The sequence below is a fragment of the Wickerhamomyces anomalus genome (genome assembly GCF_001661255.1).
Source record: "Wickerhamomyces anomalus NRRL Y-366-8 unplaced genomic scaffold WICANscaffold_2, whole genome shotgun sequence".
In the NCBI taxonomy this organism is placed as follows: Eukaryota; Fungi; Ascomycota; class Saccharomycetes; order Phaffomycetales; family Wickerhamomycetaceae; genus Hansenula; species Hansenula anomala.
Window position 1 is genome coordinate 1,046,832 of NW_017567111.1, and position 17,398 is coordinate 1,064,229.

Below are 17,398 nucleotides of genomic sequence, written 5' to 3' on the forward strand. Positions count from 1 at the left end.
AATTTGTGCAGATAATACTAGACTGTTGAACTACCATTGTTGAAAAATTTTCTTCTGAAGTGGTTGAGTTTGGTGTGTTTTCAGATGTTGATGCAGCATGTGATGCAGAAATATTGTTTTCAATTGCTGTAACACGAGGATTAGCCTTGGTTTTTCTGGCTGGTTTTCTGGTTTTGGTTACTCTAGTTGTTGAAGAGGTTGAAGAGGTTGAAGAGGTTGAAGAGGTGTTTCTTCTATTGGAGTTTCTTGTGACAGCCATTGTTTCTAGTTGATGTTGATTTAATGATCACTTGTTTTATTTTATTCGTGGTTTTAACCTGACAGAATATCCTCTACTGTGTGTATATAAGGTAATTCCGATGTTCTATTAATATACATATAATGTTACAATTAGTGGATTCTTGATTCTTCTTATAGTTGATGTGAAATGTTGAGTATTGATGAATTGTGCATAATTGGTTATTCTGGTTATGTAATACCTGACAAATTCTGTTAAAACATATCAGGAATCAGGAGCACATCAAATATTGATTCGTAAACCTTCAAGACTTGATGTATAAAATTAGAATTTTGAGCAAATGTTCATAATCGGAACTATTATTAGAAGTTGCAAGACCATTTGGGGAGTGCTAAGATGACCCCCGGTTACTGTTAATGGCTATCTTTCATTAATAGACGTTCTGAAATCTAGTTGAAGTTTTTACAACATGTTCAATATAGATCAGAATAGCATCAGTCTTCTGAGTACTGAACTCATGATATAATAATGGTTTCTGCTCTATACTTGGATGTTCAGTTGAATAGAACTGACTCAGTAGCTGAAGAATGATCGAAATACTCGCACTGATAGACTTACCTATACTTCAAGCAAGTACAGTTGACTGATTAATAATTACGCCTGCACAATGTGCAACTAGTCTCGTCGAAAGCTATTTTTAAATCATTATCATCATTAGTAAGATCATGATTGTATTATTTATAGCTGTCCAAGATAATTTAGAGACGTCTAGTACTACTGCACAGCTCTTTACCAGTGTAATATCCATGAACGTTCTAAATTAAGAACTTGTCGATAAAGTCATATCGTCATCTTCAAGAAGGCTCAGACGATGTTAAGCTATTTATGATCATGGTGCAAAGTTGTACACAACGTTTGATCTGTGAAAGGTGTAATCTTAAAATTACAGCTTGAGCTTAATTTTGATATCCTTTGATTGTTCAACGGAATCCCAGGAAGACATCTGGGGTGGAGACATAGAGTGCCTAGTGGGAGGCTGGGCAGTGGGCAGGGCCAGTTTCCGCCTAGAAACCTTGAAGTTGCACAGGTTTCTGCCAGGCGCCTCGGAATGGAGGCTACTCCGATTGAGAAGAGGGTCCCTCAAGAAACAAAGGGATCTGAAAGTACATCATATTGCTTGCAGAATTCATTCAAAAAAACACATCAAAATGTACATAGGTATTAATTTAATGAATAGGAAGCTTGAAACTGAGAGCCATACAGGCTTATCATACCATGGGGTTGTAGCTTTATCAGCTAGATATCATGAATTGACCTGCCTAAATATGTTTTTGCCATATTGTACTGTTGCAATTTTTTTCAAGTGATGCAGCGTAAAATCCAGTAAACTCCGGCAAGCGGAACGAGTCAGGTCCCACTTTGTTCCAACTTCTCGTTAATTCGACCCGGTCTCATGATCACAATTACAATTAACCATCCATCTTGGTTCCGAATTTCGAATACTAATGTCACTGTTTTTGCTTACAGACTCTGCAAATTCTTAGCAAAAATCCTCTCCAAAATCATATTGTTAAGGCCACAGACTTTTACTCATAATTTTTTTGACGGGAAATGCGGTTTTAATGCCAGTTTTTTGTTGCCAGCCAAACTGAAAAAAAAAGTTAAAAACATGGTACAATTAACAATCATTAACAATCAAGAACAATCGGAAAGAGACAATTGGGTCCTGCCGATATTCTTCTAGGCTCTCCAATTCACACAGCCTATTGTTTCTTTAAATAGTTTGTGTGCTAATTCGAAGCTTCAATAAGTAGTACATTAGTAATTCTGGACCGGTAGAATGAGTAAGAATGTCGTTTCTGCCAGCGTATGCAAACAATTTAAGTCTACCCTCGAACGGGAAAAAGATCATCTTCACAAGAAAACAAAAATGTTTATAAACATCCGTAAAGTACCTTTTGCTCATCGGTTTCAAAGTATCGTACAACCATAGAACTCTGATCCCTCCTTTATATCAAAGCTCCCCCAATTGTGGCCTGATTCTTTCGAACTAGACACAAATAATCACTTATAAACCATTGGGTTTGACACAATATCAATCAATTCTTCAAGTTTTAACCGCTGTTCTGAATAACCTTTAAATTCCATCAGAACAACATTTAGAAAGGGCGGCTCGAGAAAACAATTATTCAATTCAAACAGTTAGTACACAATTTCCATCAAGATGAAGTTATCCAAAAGACTCGTTATATGGTGGTTTGCACTCTCAGTTGTTGCCGCTATGAACATGGACCACAGTATGATGACAGATGATGAAAGTGAAGCCGATGTTGAGATCAGTACCTCAATCGGAAGCAATTTGTCAACCATTGAACCAGTAGCTCATGAAATGAAACATCAACATGGGTTGCCCATCTTAGAAACCAAATTAACCCCAGCCGAAAGAGCCTACTGGGAAGCTTACAATACTACAACTTATTTCACCATTGATTCACCAAAAAAATCGGCACTTTGGGTTCATTGCTTTACTCTTTTTGCTACATTCTTTGTTCTCTACCCAGTCTCATTGGTTTTGAATAATGTCAATTCAAAATGGTATTTGCCAACTTTACTGATAAACCTCATCAATATTGTCATTTCATTGATTTGTTTAAAAGTGTTTGGTGCTTCGGTACCTGATATATACCCAAAAAATGCTTATGCTAAAATGTCATGGATCTTATTATTTGCATTGATTACTCATTTTTGTTTAGCTGTTCTTTATAGTGCCTCCAAATGGGCTGCTGGTATTGATCTGGATGGTGATGAGGCTTATAACCAACCGTTTATTCCATTAGATGATTTAGGAAATGATTCTAGACATGATCCTAGCAACGGAACTAACGTTGATTTAGAAAGAATGGCATCGGGTGGTTCAAACTCACCATCAACTCTGATTGATTCCCATTCTGACAGAGAAAACAAGTACAAGGACTCAATTGAAAATCAAAATGGAACTCAAAATCTACCTTTTTATGATAAAGATTCTTTAGACCTTGGTAATGAAGATGTTGAGTTCAATACAAATCCACCACCTCTCAGATCACACTCTTCTTTTCTTGCAAGAGATCATTTTTTAAATAAAATTTTTCAATCTCCAGTTGTTCAGAATTTGTCGGGTAAATTTCATGTCTTTATTAGCATTTTATTCAAATGTTTCAACTATCCTATGCTAGGTTATTTATTCGTTTATGTTATAACTGGTATAGCGGTCGGTAATTTATTCGGCAAGGCTAACAGAGTTTTTAACTTATTGGCACATTTCATCAAAGGTGGTGTATTTGTTACTTTAGGTATCTTTTCATTAGCTCGTTATTGTGGTGCCCTATCAAAATCCGGTTTAGCATGGAATAAGGCTGTCATCTTTAAAAATCAAGTCAATACTAGATCAATTTGGTATAAATTGACTCCTCATGGCATGATCACTATGGAAGGTTATGAAAGTTTCTTAATTTTCTTTTACGGTACCACAAATGTGTTTTTGGAACATTTGGCTTCTCCAGGTGGTGCATGGGTTGCAAAAGATTTACAACATGTTTCAATTGCATTCATGTATATCGGTAGTGGTCTTTGTGGTTTAATCACTGAGCATATTCTATCAGAATGGAGGTTCAACCAAGTTTTAGTAAACACAAACATTAACCCAACTGCTATTCATGCTGGTTCTCCAGGTTATTCTCCAAACCCTTTCCCAGTTTTCACCATCTTTTGGACAGGTATTTTGATGTCACAACATGAACAAGCCTCTGAAGTTTCCACTATGATCCATATGCAATGGGGTTACTTGTTATCATTTGGTTCATTCTTTAGATTATTGACATTTGTTCTTTTGATGTTAGTCCCAAATAAGAATCTGAATCCAGCAAGACCATTCACTGAGTTGATCACTTCTTTTGCTTTAATCTGTGGTGGTGTCATCTTTATGCAAAGTACTGATCAAGTTGTTGAGGCCTTGGAGTACAGAGGATTGACAAGCATGTTTATCTTGAATGTTAATGTTGGTATTGTTGCCTTAGTTATGGGTTGGGAGATGTCATTGATGATCTGGAAACATTGGTTACAAAACAAAAGACAAATTTAATTGGTACATTTCCGCTTTTATTAATTCTGCTTTTTTTATCACTTATATTATCATACAATTACGTGTTGTTATAATGACTTATGTTTGATGATGACCACGTCGTGAACTATATGCTTTTTTTTTGCCCTATTTATTTAATATGTTTGACTCTGGCTTGCAGCTAGACAGCATGCCAATTAGTCTCTAATTTTTAATGATTAATCTTCACATTGCCATGATTAGCCGTACTAATGCTACTATGTTTTAATAAACAATGTTTTTGAAGAAGTATGCGCCGGTTTAATATATTTGAAGCGTTAATATGCTCTCCTTTAAATGTAGTACATAGAACAATCTAACACTTATTATGCACATGAATATGCCTGGTCGATGTGAATTCATCGGCAAAGTGGATTTTATCGAGCTTCTTAAGTATTTTTGATTCTGGCTTCAAGTTTATGGACAAACAACTGAAGCTCGAACTTCGACTTCGAAGCTTTCAGTACAGATAAGATTTGACAAGACGGAAAACCACTACTATTATTGTCTCTCTTCTCGGACCTTAAACGCTTGACAGATTTCAGCATAAAACACGCCATAAATCAACAAAGAGCTCTCCAAACTTTGTCAAAGAAGTGCTTTAATCTATTATATTTCGCAGGTTCCAGTTACATCTGTCAAAATTGTTATATCCCAATTTTTTGGGTCTTTTCTCTAAAAAGGCTCTGTCACCACTAAGCTATTCAACGGACTTTTTCAAGATGATTAGGGACACTATGGCCGAGTGGTTAAGGCGGAAGACTCGAAATTTTCTAAAGACTAGTTATCTTCTGGGCTCTGCCCGCGCAGGTTCAAATCCTGCTGGTGTCGAATCTTTGTTTTTGGCGTTTTTGCACTTTTTTTTGCAATTTAGAACAACGGTGGATATAATTGAATATGAATTAATTTTTTCTGCGTTTTTCCAGTACATTTGTCTTTTATTTTGCCTGAAAAATGTTCTTTTTACGTTCAATAAATATCCTGTTGATTGTCAGTTTTGCCACCGGGGCTTCAAACCATCAAGAAAAAAATTACATTTACAACTTCAAATCAGGTAAACATCACAACAAAAACACTATTAAAAAGCGAGTAACGAGACAATAATCATAGAATGGCTAAGATAAAGAGCTCTAGAAGTAAGCAGCCACCAGATGGGTATGACTCAATCAAGCCAACATTGGACGAGTTTGATAATAAGATGAAAGATGTTCAATCAAAAGCTTTAACAAAATCAGGTAGAAAAAGTGAAGCTCTTTGGGATATTTTCAGAGTGAGTCATCAAAGATCGAGATATGTTTATGAGATGTATTACAAGAAGAAGCTAATATCCAAAGAATTGTATGATTGGTGCTTGAAGAATAGGAAAATTGATGCTAATTTGATTGCCAAGTGGAAAAAACAAGGTTATGAAAATTTGTGCTGTATTAAATGTATCCAGGGATCTGAAAATAATAATGGTGGTACCTGTATATGTCGTGTTCCAAGAGCTACGCTAGAGAAACATGAAAATGTCAAGTTTAGTGAATGTATTAATTGCGGCTGTCGTGGTTGCGCAAGTACTGATTGAGGACTGCCAATAGGTGAGGAAATTCATCATTTTTCTTTGGCTCATATTGCTTGAAGTGAATGAAATAGTTCAACTAAGCTATTCCACTAGTGTTGTGGCTTCCCTGCTATGTTGTTACGTGTTGAAAGTTATTATAGTGTGTACAGGTCCTTCTATAAGTTCGTTTTGCCAGAACTTTTTCTAACTACAACATTTCTACGGTACATTAATTAAAAAGCTGATTGAAATCAAATCATATTAAAAGATGGTGAAAGAAACAAACAATAACACTATAATACACTCGTCTTATGGTTGTATAAAACGAACAAAAAAATTTAAAAACTAACAGCATTTCACACCTTGGAACAAATTGAACAGAGAAAAAAATAAAATAAACCCCCAAAAAATATAATAAAAAATTGTAGTATCCTTTAATAAATGAAATCTTTGATCCCCCTTTATAATACTAATGTACACTCGTAACCGTTACCTTGAAATCACAACTCGAAAATAAATATAAAAAAAAACTAAACCATCATCAACTGAAACTAAATCAAACAGTTGTATTGCCATCAAAATCATCATCTGTAGAGGAGCCATTCTGTTCCACTGTAGAAAGACTGTGTTTCTCTTGCTCCTTATCATCATCATTGACACTTTCCACGGCTCTTTTAACAACTGAACAAATATCAACGCCAAATAAATCAGAAAACCCATAAGTTCCAGAATTTTCAAAATAGGCAGACTTACGTTCTGTTTTCTTATTTGGTGATCCGAAGAAGCTTTTGTGATAATCATCATCACTGTTTCTAGGAATACTTGGAGATGTATAAAAATCATCAATGAATGAAGGTGAATTCCAAAATTTTCTAACAATTGAGTTTGAATTTGGTGTTTTCATTCTACTTGTTGGAGTTTTGATAAAATTGTAAAAATGACTAGCTTGAGCAGAATTTACCAGTCCACTATTTGTTATGCTTTGGATGTTGCTTGATGTTGTGCTGCGTAGTGGGGTCTTTGTTGGATTGATGCTATTATGGCCATGGCCCAAAGCAGATGTGCTTATGTGTTGTTGTGAGTTTGATGGATTTGATGTGGCAGCAGTTGCTGATGATGTTGTTGTGTTGAATGATGTTAGTCTTGATGATGGTGTCAATGGCTCTAATAATGGTCCAGTTTCTTGACGTTTTAATGGTGATAACTCAAAATTTGTGTTACAACTAAATGATGAAGTATATGGTAATGGTAATGATATGTTGTTGTTGTGGTGGAAATTCTTTGGTGATTCAATAGTAATATCAGGTTTGATTTGACCGAATATAACACGATCACCACTAGCTGATGCAGCCCAAGTTGTATCTGGAGCTTGTAAAGATGGAATATTTCTCAAAGACCCATTACCAGTAGAAACAGATTTGGTTTGTAACTTTTTTCTTGGTAGCTTTTTGGCATCTTCAACTTCACCTTCATGATATCCACCATCTTCTTCATCGTCACTTTCCATCAGATGTTTAGCTCTTGGTAATGAAAATCTTTGCAGTCCAATTGCAGTATGTGATTTCTTTAATGAAGGTCTTTCTTCTAAATCATTATCAATAGATCTTATTTGTGATTTTGGAGTCTTGGATAATTCATCAGCACTTGAACCTTCGTCATCATCAGATTCAAATTCACTATCATCATCATCATCATCATCTCTCTTATTGATTCTATTATTCTTCTTGAAACTTGCAGTATCAGATGATAATCTCTTATTTGTAGATTTCTGCACTGGTGTAACCACATCTTTGCTCACTGGCTTGGTTGCAGGCTCCGTTATGGTTGTGGTAGTAGTGGTGGTGTTACTTGAAGAACCTGTAGTGATTTGAATATTTGGCAACCCAGATTCAAATTGAAGATTACCAAAAGACCTTTTGCCAGATTTTCCTTTAACAAATTGCATTTCAAACCCTTTGACAATTTCCCAATAATGACCTTTCCCATCAGATGATTTTTCAGTTTTAACAAAAGCTTTATTCAATGATAAATTATGTCTAATTGAGTTTTGCCAACCAACATCATTACGACGGTAGTATTTAAAAGTTGAAGATATCCAAGAATAAATTTGTGATAATGTCAATTTTCTATCTTCACCTCTCAAGATTGCCATTCCAATCAATGTAGCATATGAATATGGAGGTTTTGCATCAGAATCATGAACAATTTTTGGCATTTTGCTAGGAGATGGCAGTTCAAAAACTTCCTGTTGAATAGCTGGGCTTTTTGGTCTGGATATGAAGGTTGGTTGAGGTGGTTTTGTAACTTTTTTTGTTGATGAGTTTGAAGGAACCGCTGGATCTGAAGATATATTGGTTGATGATGGTGATGAATACTGAGGTGAAAGTGGATTTTGAGTAGTAACCTGCTTTTTAGATCTACCAGTATTCAATGGGGTATCATCAATCTTTTGAGTATTCTTCTTAACTGGACGCGTTTCATTTCTACCAACCGTATGAGGAGGTGTGGTTAAAGGCAGTGATAATTCATCTGTTGTGTTACTTCTTCTTTTAGAAGCTTTCAAAAACCTTGGATGATTCTCAGAAACTGTTGTTATATTCAAGTCTGTAGCATTTTTCAATGGTACCCTTTCATCTAATATGATTTCATTTGTACCTGCTGCTTGGAAACTTCCACCCAGTTGTTGAGGTTGAGGGTGGTGAGCCTGTTGACTCATATGAGAAGAAGGAGGTGGTGGTAAATGAACAGATGTAAGTGACTTGATCAAATTTGAGTTGAGATCTTGATTGAATTGCATATCTGTTACTTTCAAAAATTTGTATGTATAGTATTGAGATTTCCACGCAGAAGAACAGCACAACCTAGCAAACCCCTATTTATAATGAAGACTAAATCGAATCAAGTATTTGCTTTGAGAATCCAGAGCAGCTAGTTGTTTCTTTGGTCCCTGGGGAGTAGTGTAACGCCAGTGCTTCTTTTGAAAGGAAAGGAATTGGTGTTAATATTTGCACAGTTGAAGTGACAGGTGTATTAAAACAGCTATTTGAAGGCTTTCTACTCGCCTGGTTGAATAATCCTTTGATTTAGAAAGAGCGGTAAGGGTTTTGGTGTTATTTTGTTTGTTGTCAGCTTAATATTGGGCACTATGGTTCTTGTTGGATGAGGGTTGATTGATTGATACAGGTTTGTCTTTTTGAAAGAAAGGGAAAGCAGAGCTGTATATGAGGCGGCAAAAAGAAGTGAAACTAGAAACGCGATGAAGTTTTTTCCTTATTGCTGCTTACGTAACGAAAAGTAAACAAACGCGACACGCTCAGATTTCACAAGTGAGTGAACACTAAAGACGTGAAATCTGCGTCCTGAAGCATGAAGAGAAGCTGGAAAGTGTCTGATTGGCCAGAACTATTCCCTGCGCACATAGTTACACGGGCAACTAGGGGCTTAAGCCAATATGTTCACGTACATCCAGCGTCCACCACATGTTCCTCATTTTGAAAATCGGGATTTTTCTTTCTTGAGACTCCATAATCACAAGCGTGCTACATGTAGAGAAATCAAACCCCAAATGAAGATATAACTTCAAAAAAAATTACGAAACCCTGTCAATTTGAGGCAATCTTAGAGTGAAGCTTCAACTTCTGACATTTTCGAGTTAGTTTTCATGGATACGCGTCCCTTAAATATTTTCATAATGGAAATCTGGCCCACTAGCCTACTAGAGGTTTCACCCATAAAGAACTTGATTTAGACACATTTTGTTTCAAGATCCTCTGTAATGGGTTGCAGTGTTTCAGTGTCAACTTTCAAGTTCATCAAGTTGCACAAAGAGTTTTCAGTCAAGTACATGCTCTTCAGATCTTCGAACTAGTCTGTGATTCTGAAGCAACATGTACATCACCACACCCTATAGTTATTTGTGATTTGAAAACATTAATAGCAAGGTCTTTTTGTGGGTCTTCGCATTTAGTTATACAAAAGTCACAAAACTGGAAGGGCTTCGATCTTTTCCTCAAATAATTGGATTGAACTTTAGTCTCTGTTACTGTTTACTAGACCATCCATCGTTCAATTTTTTGTCTCGTTTTGGCCTCGTTTTGGCGGAAAAATTTTGCGAGTTTCGTCTCGTTTTGGGTAATTTTTACTATTCAGATTTCGTCAAATTACTCGTTTATGGAAAGGTTTAAACCACTATGGCCGGTTTATTGGACAGTACAGTAGTTAAGTTAGTGCACGTGATGTAAATCACGTGAAAAATTCGCCAAAATACCTCGTTTTAGAGACCTTTTTTGGTAACTCGTTTGCGTACTCGTTAACAGAGGACTTTCCTGTTTCGTCTCGCGCCTCGTCTCGCTACCCAAAAAAAAGTGCGAGATTTCGCGATGGATGGTCTACTGTTTACATATTGTGTCGGACAGGGTCTGTAACCATTTCCAATCGCGTCGTAAATGGCAAAAAAACTTTATGATGGATCAAACATCAACAACTCTCGATGAGACCCAACATTCAATACTCGGAAATTCTCACCTACATACCCACCATCAAGAACCTCAGCATTTCCAAGAATGAACTTATTAGGAGATCTCAGTAACATTACTGACCCTTTGGATTTCAAAACAACAAAAATACCCAAGCTGTTCGAGATTGATTCATTACTAAGATGTCATATATGTAAAGAATTTCTTTCAGCCCCAATGTTAACCAGTTGTGGTCATACTTTTTGTTCAGTTTGCATACGTAAATATCTTATACACACCCCAAAGTGCCCCATATGTGCAAAAGAGCTTAGGGAATCAAATCTTAGCAGGAATGTTTTACTAGAGCAAGTTGTTCTTAGTTATAGAAGTGTTAGAGATGATCTATTAGAAAACCTCAAGATTGCCAAAGAAATACCCAAAGTCAAAAACAACGAACCTATACAGCATTCTTATGATCTGGGTTCAAACAGCAATAGTATTGAGGTGTTGGATAAAGAAGACGAAGATTATGATGATGATGTGATAATAATAGATGAACCAAAGAAAAGAAAGTCGGAGGCAAATGGCATTGAAAGCCTTTTCAAGAAACACAAATCAGAGACTGAGAAGAAAGGAACATGTCCAATATGTAACAGGTTGCTACCACTGAAAGTTTTAGAGTCAACTCACATTGATGCTTGTTTAGCAAACCCAGAACCGGAAGTTGCCATCGTACCTCAACCTTCAACATCATCACCAAGCAAGAGAAGTACAAGTATACCCACACAATCATCCACCCCGGCATCACCATCCCCTTATTTTCAACCTAAAGAGAATAATTCAAACTTGAAGAAGCTTACAAAATTAGACTATCCATCTTTATCAACATCTGGATTAAAGCAAAAACTGACAAAACTGGAACTTCCTGTGGCTGGTACTAGAAATCAACTAGAACAAAGATATAATGAATATTTGATATTGTGGAATGCAAATTGTGACTCTGTTGTCCCAAAGAACCCAAAGATTTTAAGAAAACAACTAGCACAATGGGAAAACTCTTTGAAGTTTAAAAATGGCAATAGTGAGAAACAATTGGATGAAAATGGTTGGAATCAACTAATTGCACAGGCAAAGAAAACTGCTTTAAAGAACAAAAAGGAGGAGAAAACGGAGGAGAAAACGGAGGAAAAGAAGGAATCTGAGAAACCAAAAGATGAGAATCTTGAGACTGGGAAGGAAGAAGAAGATAAAAAAGAATCAGTTGAAGAAGAGAAAGTTGAAGCTATTGATGACTCAGAAGCTGATACTACAAATGAACAGTTTTTTAAAGATTAGAATTATCTGTATAGTACATCAAATCAAACTAGAAGCATCCTCATAAATGTCACCATCTTCAGTTTTTTGCATAACTAATTGTAGAGACCTCGACAATGTCACCTTCTTTGATTCTTGTCACTGTTTCCTCAACAACTTTTGTTTCGGTAAATGTCTCTGTGATGACAGATTCTTCTGCAACACCAGTTTCTGGGCTAACATAATAATCATATGGATTCTCATCGAATAAATAATGGATTAATTTGTCAAATTCATCAAATTTCTCCTGTGGGATTGCGTTTACCAAATAATAAGCAAAAAGGGCAAATAAGACAACAAAGATATGGAATTTCAACCAGAAGTAAGATTTAGCTATATCTTCAGGAATCTTGATCACATTAACAGTATTTGCAACACTAGTGCTGGCCAAGTATTTGCCATTTGGACTGAATACGACTTTGGTAATTGCAAAAGTGTGTACTTGTTTTAATGTTTTATAAACATCAAAATGTTCTAAGCCTGCAATGATAATGGAACTATCGTTACCAGAAACAGCAACAAGATTGTCACTGACATCCAATGCTGTGATTTTTTGAGTTTTGCTATTCACCACTCTAGCTTTCTTAACTCTTAAAGCATCATCTTCAAAAATCACATGCGCTAACAACACACCTAGTTTATTTCTCAAGTTAACAGCCACTATCAAATCACCATCTTTTGTGAATTTGACTTTGGTCAGGCAATAAGTTGGAGCAAATCTATCATATTTAAGTATTGGTTTTTCACTATTCTCCACAACAACTAGGCTTGAGTCTGTAATGTATGCAATTTGTTTACTGTTTGGACTGATATGAACATCATTTATTTCATCTTTTTCATCAATGACGTCTAACACTTTTAACGTTTTTGGGTCAATAACCTTGATTGTACTTGGAACTTTAGATGAAACGACAGCAGCAATTGAACCGTCTTTAGAAATTGTGACAAACTTTTGGTAATCATTTGGATCCTTGGTTTCTTCAATATCAGCAGAAGAATCAAATGTGATCTCTTTTTCGTCTGTGAGTTTAAATTTTCGTAAATGCTTGTTTTGTCCATTTTTAATGTTTGTTGAGTTTTCATTACAACCAATCAAGACTGTATTGCCACTTATGTCCAAACATGTTGGTGAATCATTTTTACCTTCAATTTCAAAAGACTTTTTAGATTCTAATTGAACAGAGTCGGCGTAATCAACATTTAGAACCGTGATCTTGTTTGGGATACCATTATTACCTTCACCTCCTCCACCAGTAACAACTAATGTTTTATCATCAAAAAATTTGGCCCCATAAACTGGAAAGCCGACATCATGTGTCTTTGACTCAATCTTGACCATATTATATATTGTGAAATAGGTAGTTCAGAGCTGATAATCGATGAATTCAGTAGCAATGGCTCTGTTGTTCTAACTTATAAGAAACCTCATCCAAAGGGTTCTTCAATTTCAAGATGAAGTGGCTTTTCAGCATCCAAACACCACTACAGAAATCAAATACTGACACGTAATTCTGCCAGATTTGAAATTGGTTACTCTGAGCTTATATATCTTCATCTGTTTCCCCATATTTACATCAATTCATAGCCAGTAATTTTACTCACCTTGAAATAAATGTTCAGGGTGTTTTTAAAGCGACTCTGAGGTTTTTCAAAGGCTTGATCCGTGTTGACGCATACTGTTAAATCATGATACCTTTCGCGAACCTGAGTCAACACTTGTAACGTCTGTCGACCTTCAATAAAGAAAGTTTGATACACTATCACATAAAAGCCAGATCTAACACCCATCAGATAATGACCAAAGAGTCCCAAAGAATCCATAAGCTGCTCTCTATACAGTCACATGTTGTCCATGGTTACGTTGGAAATAGTGCAGCCACATTTCCACTACAATATAGAGGTTGGGACGTTGATGCTTTGAACACTGTGCAATTCTCTAACCATCCAGCGTATGGAAGCTTCAAAGGAACAAGATCTACTGCTGAAGAATTGAAAGAAATATATCAAGGTTTGAATGAAATAGGGACTGATTACGATGCCATTCTAACTGGTTACATACCGGATGATGAAGGGTTAAAAGCCATTGGAGAGATATGTATTGATATTTGCAGAAAGAATCATATAAAATGGATATTAGATCCCGTTCTTGGTGATAATGGGAAGATTTATGTTAGTGAAGGAAATATTGAGATTTATAAAGAATTGTTAAAGTCTGGTTATGTTAACCTAGTTACACCAAATCAGTTAGAAGTTGAAGTGTTAACAGGGGTGAAAGTAAATGATTTGACCTCACTAAAAAAGTCAATCAGTGAGTTCTATAATCAATATCCAGGGATAGAGAATATTGTTGTTACTTCTGTACAATTTGATGACGATGATGACCATTTATACAGTGCTGGTTCCACAAAGATCAATAGTTCAACCAAAAAAGGTTTCTATTTCAAAGTACCATCCATCAAAGCATCATTCTCAGGGAGTGGTGATCTATTTTCAGGTTTACTCACAAGTGCGTTTTTCAAATATTATGATAAATTCGAAGGAGAATTGAATGAATTGACACCAATAGAGAGACTTCCGTTACTAAACGCATTGAATGAAGTATTATCAATCGTGGAGAAAGTGTTGGTCTTAACTTATGAGTATGAGATTGAGCACTACAAGAGTATAGGGAAAGAACTTCCAGAGCCACTACGTATAAATGATCTTAAGCTCATACAAGCAAGAGATTATTATCTACAAGATCTAGCGACATTCAAGCCAGATCCACTTTAAATATATAATATAAAACATACTTATTCAAAACAGTATTGCTTAATCAGATCTCCCTTGAGGCTGGATTGTGCAAATTCGTAGTTGACGATTATAACGATAGATCAAATAGATAACTAAAAAAATCTGGTGACCGCACGATTTTGTTGAGCACTGAGCAGTCCATGATTTTTTTGGGGGAGAAAGCTCATCTCTGTCAATCATTTGCAACATCTCGCAACCATTCACTATCTGAGACCTGAAGAAATCCTTTTATTGCACCTTTTATCATGTTAACTGAACTTCCCAGCGTTGTCTTGTCAAGAATTTTGTCGTTCCTCCCGCAATCAGATGTTTGTTCAACTGCTCAATGCTCAAAGAAACTCCATCATGTGTCCCTCGAAAGGCTATACAAAAGAATTTGCATAAGAAAAGATCCTGTCTATCACTCAAATATTTGGTATATTGATTGTTCTTGGACAACTGTATCAGGTTACAGGTCTTTACACAAGAGAGAGGACCAAAATGACTACATTATTCATCTCAAATTAGATAGATTAATTCAATCTTTACAAAACGTCAAATATTCATCATTAGTGAAAGAGGTCATCATACTCGACAAAGTATTCAACTATGAAGATAGCAATGAGCAGCTGTTAGACCTAATTGAAACACTCGAAGATAAGGCCAAAAATATCGAAGTTTTAGATGTTCCAGATTCATTACTCAAAGCCGTCTCGATAACTTCACCAAAAAAGATCGTTACAGATGATATTGATCAAATCAAAGAAACAAAAAATTTGAAATCCTTGACAATTCAATTGCATAGTAATACAGAAGAGAGATTCCCAAGTGTTCTTCCATCTTTGAACAACCTTGAAGAACTGATCCTTATTGACGAAGAGTCCGCTTCCTTGAGGATACTAAAGACTTTATCAGAAGTTGGATTACAAAAGTTGAAATTAAAAAGACTTGCTTTCAATCATGTCCATGGTCTTCATGATTACAATGCTGTTTTAAGAAACCTTACAATCACATTCGTAGAAGAATGTGTTGACCTTGGATCCCTTGAGGAATTAGAAATGGCAATTGGGTGTGAAGTGAAAAACTGCGATTGTTTGGATAGTTTTCTTGATGATCTGGCACCAAAGTTGACAATTTTGAAGAAATTATCCATACAGGAAAAGACGTTTCATAGAGATCATTACTTGTCAGAAAAATGGGATGTCAATATTAACAGATTCTTACTTCATTTACCACCAGGTTTAAAATTCCTTTCAATTCGTCATAATCCACCAAGAGATGGGAAACTTGAGAACAATGTTGAAGGTAATTATGTCAGAAGAAGAAAATTGTATGAAAAAGTGTTGCCAACTCTCAAATCTTTAGAAGTGTTGGCTAGTCCAACGTTGTTGCAAACATGTGCCTGTTATGAGATTTTGGTCTCAGATTTATTATGGAATGGGTGTGAATGTGAATACTGTTCTGAAGTCCTCAATTTATTTGACCATTATTTGATGAATCATCAATATTATGATGAAGAAGATGCTGATTTTAGAGATGTTATTGCACCGAGATTATTTGGGATTGGTGGTGTTGAACTCTTGAAAAGACTAAAGAATCAGTCAGACCTTGATGTATTGAAGTTTGGCCCTGGTGAAACAACATGGGATTTCCATGGTTATGAAAGCATCAACCATTTCAATGATTATGATTGTATGTTTGATGAAAGTTTTTTCGAACCATTAGCCGTTTGTGTGTCACATTTTTACAAAGGTTATCTCGAGTTCTTTGAGCAAAATCTTCCAAATCTGAAAACGGTTGTTCTCTCTGGTATATTCTTTACCATAGGCCCTGACAGAACGATCAAGTGCATTTATGATAACCCAAAACCTTTAATATAGGAACGTTGTTGATAATGTGTAGAAATGCTCTTGATTTTATAGGGCGTTTTTAATTCCGATCGAACAGGTCGGAAATCGCAGGATGTTTTTGGTTGAAAAATTTGATGATAATTTTTGTTAGCGAAGACGATGAGATCGGGCCATTATCGAGTGCTTACGCAAAATAAGAAGAGATAGAGGTTGATCGAGGGTGTTTAATTGGAGTATTAACTTGAATCAATCCAATTAGAGAGAAAAAAAGGGCGATTTCCAACAAGTGTAAAGGTTTTAAATTAACCAAAAAGAATAAATTTTGATCGAGCCATATTATTACAGGAAAACAGTCAACAGTACAACCAAGTTATGGTTCAATCTTGTCAAATACTGAAAGCATCAATCCATTCAAACAAACTATAGGGCACTTTAAGAGCTATTCAGAGCCATTTATATTGCCATGCGACGCCTTAGGCTGGAGTTGCAAGTGTCGTCAATTCTGCAAAAGTTGCAAATTCTGAAAAATGGTCCACTAATATTCACGATATCATCATCCACGCCCACCATATATCCAAACTCCCTACTTATACGGCATATACCCAATCCTAGGTCAAAAAGCCCCGGCATTAGAAGTTTTTCAACCTCCATCATTTCTCAAGGTGTTGTTCGTATACCTATTCGTTTGAAACGAAAAATTTCAAAAAATAAATCTAAATCTTTAGAACTATCTCAATCCACCATGGACTCATCACAAGCCAACCAATCAATTACTAGTACAGCTTTCCTCCTTATCCACAAACAATTATATCAGGACATCGTTCCTTTCTTGGTCAAACACAAAACAGAACTAACATCAGAACAATTGGGCATGATCATGGCAGAATTAGAGATAAGGAGTAAACTTCCAATTATCCTTGAACTATATAACCATTTCCCAGGTAAATCATTTGAAAAGGGACGGATCATAAAAATATTGATGCGTGTTTTTTCTCAACTTGAAGAATATTCACTTGTTGAGATTGTTTTTTCAAGATATTTGGAATTACC

At 35.8% G+C, this 17,398-nt stretch overlaps 6 protein-coding genes and 1 non-coding gene across 7 annotated transcripts; 5 read left to right on the forward strand and 2 right to left on the reverse strand.

Annotated features, from left to right (window-relative positions):
* Positions 1–2,462: 2,462 nt before the first annotated feature.
* WICANDRAFT_77656 (Ytp1 family protein) lies at positions 2,463–4,358 on the forward strand (the record flags this gene model as incomplete). The annotated part of the gene is made up of 1 exon (XM_019184592.1): positions 2,463–4,358. One exon carries the CDS (start codon positions 2,463–2,465, stop codon positions 4,356–4,358), a length of 1,896 nt encoding a protein of 631 aa, XP_019040206.1.
* Positions 4,359–5,107: 749 nt separating this feature from the next.
* WICANDRAFT_t32 lies at positions 5,108–5,207 on the forward strand. Its single transcript has one exon. It is a non-coding gene; the product is annotated as a tRNA-Ser (tRNA).
* A 280-nt stretch (positions 5,208–5,487) lies between these two features.
* On the forward strand, positions 5,488–5,943 carry WICANDRAFT_83270 (BUD31 family protein; the record flags this gene model as incomplete). The annotated part of the gene is made up of 1 exon (XM_019185517.1): positions 5,488–5,943. One exon carries the CDS (start codon positions 5,488–5,490, stop codon positions 5,941–5,943), a length of 456 nt encoding a protein of 151 aa, XP_019040207.1.
* Positions 5,944–7,876: 1,933 nt separating this feature from the next.
* WICANDRAFT_29242 (forkhead box transcription factor) lies at positions 7,877–8,134 on the reverse strand (the record flags this gene model as incomplete). Its single annotated transcript, XM_019181588.1, has 1 exon — positions 7,877–8,134. A coding segment is annotated over one exon (258 nt), but the record flags the coding sequence as incomplete, so codon positions are not given.
* Positions 8,135–10,449: 2,315 nt separating this feature from the next.
* On the forward strand, positions 10,450–11,708 carry WICANDRAFT_104146 (uncharacterized protein; the record flags this gene model as incomplete). The annotated part of the gene is made up of 1 exon (XM_019180399.1): positions 10,450–11,708. Exon 1 carries the CDS (start codon positions 10,482–10,484, stop codon positions 11,706–11,708), a length of 1,227 nt encoding a protein of 408 aa, XP_019040209.1. The 5' UTR covers positions 10,450–10,481.
* Positions 11,709–11,825: 117 nt separating this feature from the next.
* Positions 11,826–13,065, reverse strand: WICANDRAFT_77660 (WD40 repeat domain-containing protein; the record flags this gene model as incomplete). The annotated part of the gene is made up of 2 exons (XM_019184593.1): positions 11,826–11,882; positions 11,908–13,065. 2 exons carry the CDS (start codon positions 13,063–13,065, stop codon positions 11,826–11,828), a joined length of 1,215 nt encoding a protein of 404 aa, XP_019040210.1.
* Positions 13,066–13,520: 455 nt separating this feature from the next.
* WICANDRAFT_61567 (uncharacterized protein) lies at positions 13,521–16,378 on the forward strand (the record flags this gene model as incomplete). Its single annotated transcript, XM_019183198.1, has 2 exons — positions 13,521–14,365; positions 14,785–16,378. 2 exons carry the CDS (start codon positions 13,521–13,523, stop codon positions 16,376–16,378), a joined length of 2,439 nt encoding a protein of 812 aa, XP_019040211.1.
* Positions 16,379–17,398: the final 1,020 nt, after the last annotated feature.